At 47.6% G+C, this 10000-nt stretch overlaps 1 protein-coding gene across 6 annotated transcripts in view; it reads right to left on the bottom strand.

Annotated features, from left to right (window-relative positions):
• nrxn2b (neurexin 2b) overlaps window positions 1-10000 on the bottom strand; it is a 285878-nt gene that overhangs the window by 219252 nt on the left and 56626 nt on the right. For all 6 annotated transcript variants that reach the window (XM_019863281.1, XM_019863279.1, XM_019863275.1 and 3 more), the window contains exon 3: window positions 5416-5436. In XM_019863281.1, the coding sequence (XP_019718840.1) occupies window positions 5416-5436 (21 nt within the window). The remainder of the gene's footprint in view (window positions 1-5415; window positions 5437-10000) is intronic.

Genomic DNA, 10000 nt, shown 5'->3' with positions numbered 1-10000 from the left:
CTGACTTCGGGGAGCAGGCGGGGTACACTCTGAACTGGTCGCCAGCCAATCGCAGGGCACACAGAAACGAACAACCATCCATGCTCACCGAGGGTCAATTTGGAGCAGGGGTGGCCAAACTTTTTTGACCGGAGATCAGCTTTTGAAGTGACCAACTTCCCGCGATCAACACGATCATGCACGTGCAAGCATATACACGCACACACACACACATACACACACACACACACACACACACACACACACACACACACACACACACACACACACAGACACGCGTGACCCCTAACATGAACGAAACCGAAATACACGGACACACAAATCCCCCCCTCCCCCATTTCCCCCTCCCACCCCAAGCGGTCGACTTGGAACCAGTCGATCGTGATCGACGTATTGGGCACACCTGATTTAGAATGTTCCATCAACCTGCCACGTATGTTTTTGGAATGTCGGAAGAAACCGGAGTACCCGGAGAAAACCCATACAGCCACGGGGAGAACTTTACACAGGAGCCGGAATCGAACACTGCACCTCCGCACTGTGAGGTGGACGTGCTAACCAGTCGCCCACCGTGCCGTTGGATCAGCTCCATATGAGTTTATTTGGGGATGTGATGACAGCCATTCTCAGCGGAAGGAACCAATAACATTAGCTTAACAAATCAGGAGGTTTGCCCGAGCAAGCCAAATGATTAAAAACAACAACAGGAAATCAGTCCTGTTATTACCTAATCAGAGGTCTCTTTATCACATAGCTGTGGGGAAGCTACGATGCAGGGCGTGGAAATAAGGTGTGGGGGCGCTGGAGGGTCGGGGGCGGGGGTCCGCGCAGAGCGCGCAAATCAACCCGTTTCTATGCATGCATAAACACAACAATCTGGGTAAATAATTATTCAAAGTGTTTGCGAATGCTGATTACAAGCATCCCCTGGTTGTGCGTAATGAGCGTGAGACATTGGCTCATCAAATATGGATGAAATGAATGTCGACGCTTTGCACCGCGGCGCTCAATCACGGCCGCAGTCAACTAAAGGTGAGCGGCGCTGACGGGGAGGTGGGCAAACGGCGGCTTACGGCTGGCTCGCGAATCACTGAGTGACATACGATCGAACGAACGCGGGATGTGCGTTTGGCTTATCTTGGCCTCACAAGCGCTCGGGATAAAATTGCGCATTCGGGCAGAGAGGAACTAGAGGATTGCAAGTAACAGCGCTTGGAAGCCGGTCTGAATTAACCCGCAATCCATATTTGATCTTTACTTGTCATCCAAAGGCTTGATGAACGTCAGGCTGCGGTTCCACAATCAAAGACGGGGGCGAGCCCGCAGAGAGATGAGCTTTTAGCCCCTGAACAAGGCGCCATCTAATTCAGTCGTAGAACGAGTTGCCAAATTGAGGGCGACGTGGGAAATAAGACTTAAGAGGAAAGCCAATCGTTTCCATCACGCCCCGCTAAAGTCCGAGGGAGCAACATCAATGGAAATGGAAAAAAAAGCGCTCGGATCGAGATTTGCGAGTTGACTTGAGTTGGCCGGGAATTACACGTGCTTGCGAAACGCAGCGGTGCTTATTTTGTGCCGTGAGGAATAAAAACTGTTGTCTGGGCCTGAAGGTTGAGGGTTAGAGTTTGAGTCTACCCCTAATATGTGCGATTAGTTCCACAAGCGGAACTGCAGACGGTTCCAGGAAGGAGAAAAATAAGCGAGATGCACACGGCGGTGCGTTCGGGGCTCGGCAAGGCTACCACGTCCGGGGCTCTGACAACTAATTTGCCCTAACATTTCCACAAAAAGGTCAAGGCAACTTTATGAATAGTGATGGAGGATGGAACGGGTGGGAAGAAGCTCTTCCACTTGGAGGCACCTGTCAGGTTGGAGTTACTCAACTCAACTGCATTTCTCGGGCACTTTAAAACAACCACCGCTGTATACAAAGTGCTGTACATGGAGCAAATATCATATATACAACAATAATTCATAACAAAGACAGCAGAAACAGTAAAACTAAAAAGTCTGAGTCATGCTGAGTCAAAAGCCAAAGAATACAAATGAGTTTTGAGACGAGTTTTAAAGATGGGCAGTGAGGGGGGGGCTTGCCGAATGCTCAGTGGGAGGTCATTCCAAAGAGAGGGACCAGAAACAGAAAAGGCTCGGTCCCCTCTAAGCCTCCGCTTACTCCTCGGTACCTCTAATAATGGCCGGTCCGCAGACGGAGGAGCTCAGAGAGGTCAGGTGGAGCGAGGCCATTTCAAGATTTGAAACCAAATAATAGGATCTTCAAAAAAACTCTAAAATGTATCGGGAGCCAGTGAAGGGATGGAGTTATGTGCTCCCTCTTACGAGTATCAGCCAAGAGGCGAGCAGCAGCATTCTGGACCAACTGGAGAGGCTTCATGGAGGATTGGCTGACTCCAAAGTAAAGTGCATTGCAGTCATCCAGCCGAATTAGCCAACAAGCGACTTGTTGACCTTTTCTCAGTTGACCGAGCGAGGCAGAGGTTTTGAGCGGTGGTCAACAATTACGGCAGGATCCATCGAACCGAGGGCCGAGGACCTTCATTCACCTCCATAGTGTGTACGAATGAGAGACGAGAATGTTGTCGAGAGCAAAGCCTTTTTGGCATCTGCTGAACAAGTCCGCCTCATTTCTGATTACTCATCAGAGGAGAAGTGACAGCAAAGAGAGTAAAATCGTGTGGGGAGGCGCGTCCATGGGAGTAGAATAGACAGTTCAGCATTTCATTTTGTCAGAAATGTCCGCTTTTGTTTATCAGGAGCTCACGGAGAGGACGCAACACAAATCAGGTCGACCTTGAAATGAGCTAATGCTTGAAAAACGCAGGAAACAACGCTGAGCTTGTGCACTTTTTTTAGAAACGCGGCGAAGGTCCGCAGCGGTTCGAAGGCAAGCTGGGAGAGTTTGAGCTTGTGAACCTGTGACGAGGTTACTCCCGTGATCGTTCCTGTTCATTAACGCGGGTTATCGTCTCAGATTAAACGAGTCATTTTGTTTCGGGGAAGGAAAAAAAAACAAGCGCGAGGCTGTCAAACAAGGACATCAGCGCGCGTGGGCGGGTGGGCGACGTGAACGTGGCATTTCCCTCAACCTTTTGGCTCCGCAGCGAGACAGAAGGCGAAGGGACGGGCGGGAGGATGAACTTCTTTCAGCCGGCACAATCTACCCCCCGTGTCAAAGTCGAAGCTTTGCAGTCGCTGGCATTTCACGGCATAATTGAATCTGGAAAAAGGCCGCAGGTACACAAAAGGAATCGGCCAGCACTCACAGATTCCCGTTTTCCCTCTGCGTGTGTTTTTGTGCGTGTTAAAAAAGAAGCAAGTCGCCATCATCTGCATATTGATTGCGCCGTCTGAATACCTCTCGTCCGCGTTCGTTAACAACGGCTCAATGTTGACTCATCGATCAGAAGGTCATTTCATCGAATGCCTCATGTGTTTGATATTCAAACTTGGACATTTTAGCCCACGTCCCAACCGGTGTCAGCAATATTTTTGTCCCCCCAATATTGGTCTTCCAATAACTACATGAGTGCAAAAGAACAAAGGGAATCTGGGTTAATACCCAAACGACACGAGTCCATTTAATATTGTCACTGCTCTGTTATCTCTTTTTGAGGCCTCCATGCCAAAGTTTTGGCTTTATGATGTTTCTTTCCCCAGGATAAAATAAGCACGAAATCTTTCGTCTATTCCGAGTGATCCCAAACAATCTCATTTAACTACAGGGCCCCACTCAATCTGTAATCTGGTATCTCGAGCCAACACCGAGCCATTTTCTCGACAGCGAGGGGGGAGGAGGGATGATGAGAAACCAGGATTAGGTCGGAGCTCTGATGACCGAGAAAGGAAAGATCATTAGCCTTGATCAGATTGATTGCGATCAGCTTGGTTGGGGCCGTAACATTCCCCATCCCAACATTAAATCAGACAAATTGACCAGGGTCGCATTTAATTTGCCGTTGTCCAATCGCACGACAGCCTGCGCTGGTTTAAACTTGGCCTGCTCGCGCTCTGTCCAATCGTCGGGTGAAAGAAGGGGAAGAAATTAAAAACGGCCCGCGTGTTCTCGCGCCTTTTCAAATGCACGAATCCCAATCAGCTTGTGGAAACTGTTTGCATCACATTTGAATCATCGCATAGACGACCTGGATAAGCAATGCTGAGAGCGCCACGGCTGCCAAGTAGGCGCTTAGGTCACGGAACCATTTGCCAAACCTCCGTGGGACCGTAAAGCACATTTCAAGCGTTGGCTCACAACAACAACAGAGTGTGAGGTGTTGGAATATTGAGACTCCAGATCAGACTTGAGGTGAAGAAGCAAGTGAAGGGTGCATGCTTGCTATAAGGACGCAAACGGCAGCGCGCGCCTTGTTTGCCAATGAAAGTGTCTCAGTGTCGCGGGAACACCATCAATCCGCGAGACACAGTGTTCAAGAGTGGCCCAGCGATCGCTTTCCGAAAACACCGCCGGGCTTCTGTACCTCACCGTCATCAATCTCACAACACCTTTGAACGCGCACGGTCAGTGAGTCTAATTAGCCCAAAAGGGTCAAAGGGAGGGAGGACCCCCCGCCTCCCTCCACCTCCCCCTAAAAATAGCGAAGAGGCGTGCTACCAGAGTCCAATTAATTGCATCGCCTTTATAAGCACTGCTTGCTCTGAAAATAAACCGGACGACTCCCGGAGTAAAATTCATTTACATTTATCGACTCTCCATTTGGGAATTGTAAAAGTTGTTTACTTCTCCGGTCGGGTCTGAATGCGTCGTCAAAAAAAAAAAAAAAATCCAAGGCACCGTATCATGTTTCACGTTGTGTTCGACACACCACATACAAAACAAGAGAATTTCAACATAATCAATGACCGTTTCTTTGCGAATGACATGAAAGTCATGAAGTGCTCTCAAAGTATGAGTCATATGACACACTTGTACACACGTATGACTCAACAAATAACAGAAAAATAAAACAGGCCTAGCGCTCCGAATGTCAGAGTACGGGACAAAAAACACGCTTGTTTTCTCCTTGAACAGCAGCTGACATGCCCTCCCACACAAACACTGACCCATGCAAACAATGTTAGAACAGCCTTGCGCTTCCTCACGTCAGGAAGTAAATGACAAAAAATGTCAGCTCCAAGCTGCCTGCAAGCACGCGAATTTTACATACAATAAAAGCAGCATTTTTCAAATGACCACAAGCAAACCGCCCGTTCATTTTTCTCTTTTGGATTTGAAAATACATTTGTTGCGAGGAACTGAGCAACGCTATTTCACAATTTGACACCACCTGCAACTCAACGGCAACCGCATCCCACGGTGACAATGCGCAGAGCTGGAGCAAGCAGCCGGCGTCAGCGGCTACTGTGCGACTTGGTCAAAGAGGTGAGCGTTAGCCTTACCTTCGGCGGCGTACTCCTCAGCTTCAGGGAAGAATCCAAACGGGGAGCGGGAAGAAGAAAACAAAAGAATGGACACGTTAGTCACTTGATTTACGGGGGTTAAAATGCAGAAAGCTAGCTAGCTAGTTAGGTAGCTAGCTAACTGGTTAGCTAGCTAGTTCCAAGAAGTCACTTAGCTAGCTTATTCAAATGACCGCAAGCAAAAAACGGCTGAGCTAGCTAAGTAGCTAGCTAAGCCGTGTTCTAATTTCCATCAATTGACTTCTTTGGAACAAGCTTTAATGGCCACAAAATTTTAAGTCCAGATCATTTCAGAGTTGACGCAAGGTTAATTGGCAGACCTTGCCTCTAAACATGGCTCCCCAAGTGGGAGTACTTTTGTAAACTTGCCCGAGGAGGAATATCATCGCACACCTATGCTGTTTCATTCCGTGTCGCCCTTACCAGCCATTCCCTTTACCCTGAAGGTGTTTGCCATTAGAATGGATTCCACATTGCCCGAGGTTTGAAGCTCTGCGAGGGCTTCGCGCAGGAATATGGGGAATGTCTGCTCTACAAAAGGCTTGTGTGTGTTCACTGCTATGCCAGAGGTTGCGATCAACCAATTAAAAAAAACACTTGTCAAGAACATATTGACAAAAGCACCTTTTTATTGCGTCTTTGTGTTAAAAAATAAACGATTCATTAACACGGCGGGTAACACTGAAAAGAAAATAGGTCTACACAAAACAACTGTAATCATAGTACAGAAGCAGATATTGTCAAGGCAGCTTTGCATCATTGGGTTTTGTTATCAGCTTAGACCAAAAAAAAAAGAAAAAAATTGATATCATTTTCGAGTTTTTAAAGAAGTAAAGAGATGGACGAATTTACTTTCATCAAACAGAAGCTTTGTCCTGAACTCCACTGCGCTGTCAAAAACTTTTTTGCGGGTGAAAAGTTAATCCGTGAGGGACGGCCTTTGCAGACGTCACGTGAAATCTCGACGACAAAGACGAAAAGAAAAGTGAAAAAAACCTGCGCCAGACAAATGGGCCTTTGCAGTTAAGACGTCCTCTTCCAGATCAAGAGAAATAAATAAGTCGGCTGACTGATTTGGATCACGGCGATACGGCAGTCAGGATGAAAGGAGCCAAAACGAGATGTGGGGTCAAACGAAGACGATCACGCGGATGGAACTGATATGAAGGGGAGGTGTTCGGCGCGAGACAAATGTTCACTAATTGAACAATATGGCATATTTCCACCTGGGAGGATGTCTCGATATTGATCTTTTTGTCTGTGGCAATTCCAAATGAAGCCTTTGATATTTCTACAGGAAGCGGCCGAATGAAGTCGACAGTGATCGGGAGGCGACCTGCTGCGGTCCATCGACTCTGCGGAAAACTTTCTCACATTTGGGAACCGTTAGTGGTGGCCCGATCCGTTGCGGGATCTCCAAAAATGAATGGCTGCATTGATCGTTTCTGTTGTGTTGGTTGGAGTTATGCATTCTTCGTAGGACGCTCTTAATAGGGTTTTTTTTTGTTTTTTGCTTTGTTTTTTTTTTTTTAAAAAGAAAGAAAATGAAAGACAGAAAACACTTCCCATGGGTGGCAAGTGATTGATGGCAGGCAACAGGCTCATAATAGACACTGCACAGATGTGGAAAAAGATCAAACTAGATTTAATAAAAACAGTGAAAGTGATGATTTCAGCCGATCGTTTTCACCGAATTCGCATTCGGGCTGGCGACTGCAGGCCAGACGGCAGCAATTCTGTGTTCATTGGAAAAAAATAAACGTATCTGAATTCCTAGAAAGTTTCTACTTTTGGATTACTCTGGATCACCACCCTGAGATCAATGTGGACTGCTGTTTCCTTGATATCCGATTGTTCTGGCTCTTGAAGAACCATCTAACATTTGTTTTCTGTTTCTATAGTTACAGAGCTGCTTTATTTTGTAAAGTCAATTTGTTATTGTGAAGGGCACACCGGATGTTGTCGCATGAGCCACTTCCTGTTTCACGTTGCGCGGGGAACCTCTGAATTCTGGACTGCAACTTCGTGTCGTAGGCCAAGCACTGCCTGTATGTCAATTTATTATGTAAATGTTTGTCATATTACTAATTAGTTGGGTGTGTTCGCCTTATTTTTACATTTGTGGGGCGTCCCGATTGTTTAGCTAGCATTTACGATAGCAATTAGCTGATTAGCTCGCGAACGTTAGCAACACTAGCGTCGTCACGCGTTCGTCATGCGTCAGACAAGTGGGACACGTTGTAACGTTGCAACATGTAAGTGTTTTTATGTTTGTCTGTTCCAGTTTTACACCTTCTTGACTCGCCTGTGATTAAATTGCAAGAAACATCAACGGTGTGGTCATTGAAGGGGTTATCTGTCTGTCTAGCCGCAACGGGGATGCGGCGAGGGCGGAACACCGATCGTTTTGACTCCCATCCGAAATAAGAGGACTGAGGACGTTGAGGGGAAGGGTAAAAGCAACTATAAATTGATTCTATTTCTTGATAATCCTTTGCTTTTCTCAATAGTCTCCTCAGCAATTTACATTCGGTGAGCTTAACCCAATACACGAGTCGTAATCAGATTTACGGGACAAAATTAATTCTCCTCGTTGTTGTACATTTAGACAAATGCGATTTCGACTGAGCTCTTTTTAAAGTGACCTACAAGCCCTCCTGGAATTTGGCAAACTCATTATAGGACAGGAGGAGGTTCGTGTTCTTTTGTCCTTTCCCCTTAAATCCGCTTTGAGATCCTACCCCGAAATAAATTTGCTCCAATGGCTCTCCGAGAAACACATGCATTTTCTTGCCCGTGCGCGCAAACTGGTGTGGACAGAGGACAAGTGAATCTCCAGCGTCCTAATTTTCGCGGCGGCGGTCACGAATGAAGACGACGAAAACTGTGATTCCAAAGACGCCAAGGCGGAATGTTGCGCGCTGAAGGTCAAGAGAGGAGAGGTGCAGGCGGCGGGTTGGAGGCAGTCTGGCAGTTTACTAATGATAGCAGCACATTGGTATCGACACCCGGCACTCACCTGGGACAGCACATCTTATCTTTGCAAAGCCGTGGGGAGACAGGAGAGATGGGAGTATGGCGGGGGTTGGGTTGTGGGGGAGGGCGAGTAATGAGGAGGCGGGAGGCGACCAGAGTGGAGATATGAGACGTACGGGAGCGGCGCAGTCAAACACCTTGGCAAGGCGACTTATCTCCAAGGTACGAGGCAGGATGGCAGCGCCGGAACAAGAGCGGGCGCCGCAAGAAATGTCAAGACTCCGCCGCCACTCGCGGTCTCTTTTCGCCCAACTGCTGCTTAATGGGCCAGCGCGGGCAACAAACGGGAATGTCCAGATCATTTCAAGGGTACCCTAATGGAGCAAGCTGCGTGGGTTCAAGTACGCGCCGCTTGCCATTAGAGCGAAGACAATGCCGCCCAAGGTCAGGGCAAATGCTTTGGCGTCAGGAAAGGAAAGTTTTGTCCCCGTCAAGATGCTAATGAGACATTCTTACATGCGGTCCCATTTGCTTAATGTGCTCCGACAGACACGGGCTGGTAAATAAAACCGTCTTTCACCCTTGGCTGGAAGGAAACGCGTTCTGCTGACCTCCACCAAAGGCTCTTTCATGTTTTTTTGCAAGTCCGCTAATGATCATTTGTTTCGAAATGAATTGATTTGGAATCAACATGGCAGAATAGCTCAGACAAAAGTCGGATGCGCTGGATTCGTGTCCATGCTTGCGTCCGGGCGGGGAGTCATAAATGCCTTGGCTGGTAACTGAAAAATAAAAGGCCGCCGTGGCCGTTGTGCGCCATAAATCAATCAAAATCAATCAGGTTCTTGCTCCGACGCGGACAAATAAGCCCCCAAACAAATCTGATGGAGTCCTGTTGCTCGGCATGGACACGTGTCGAGCAATTTGTTGTGAAGATAAGCCAACAAGAAGCTCAACAGCCCCTTTGGATGGAAGCAGGGGCAAAACAAACAATCATGAAAAAAAAAAAAACGCCTGACAAATCTCTTGATCTCCGCCTCTCACTCTTCTCAGCTGTGTTTATTTGGTGTGTTTTTGGACCTCGAGTCATCCGTCGATCCCCCCGTCGTGAAATTGCTTTTGTCGATGCGGTCGTTCAGAACTGGCGAACAAAAGCCCATTCGCTTGGAATGAATTGAGAAAAGAAGCAAAAGACCGAAGGCGCAGATTTAGTGACAATTATTGACCATCCTCGACTGAGTGAGGATTGACGCCGCCTGAATACCCGACACGTCGGCTAGCCTATTGTCGGGGAGCAACACAAGAAGAGGAAGCTAGCCAATTCCCCGTTTTCCCTTTCAGCCATCTCGGGAGCAGACTCGCGGACAGAATTAATGAAAACGCCAGACTCTCCTTGGTATTGTAACGTCACGTGGGGGACTTGAGACGCAACAAAGCCGTTGTCAACATTACAAGCTGTCACTTGTACCAAGCCAGCCATCAAAAAAGGCCATTTATAACATTTCGAAGTGAACTACTTTCCCTAAGCGGCACCGTTTCATCAGTGTTGTGGAATTATCTCTTGCGGGGGGGGGGGATGAGGAGAGAT

The sequence above is a fragment of the Hippocampus comes genome, unplaced genomic scaffold (genome assembly GCF_001891065.2).
Source record: "Hippocampus comes isolate QL1 unplaced genomic scaffold, H_comes_QL1_v1.1 scaffold18, whole genome shotgun sequence".
Taxonomy (NCBI): Eukaryota; Metazoa; Chordata; class Actinopteri; order Syngnathiformes; family Syngnathidae; genus Hippocampus; species Hippocampus comes.
The sequence above is the reverse complement of the archived record's forward strand: the minus strand, read 5'-3'. Positions and strand labels throughout refer to the sequence as shown.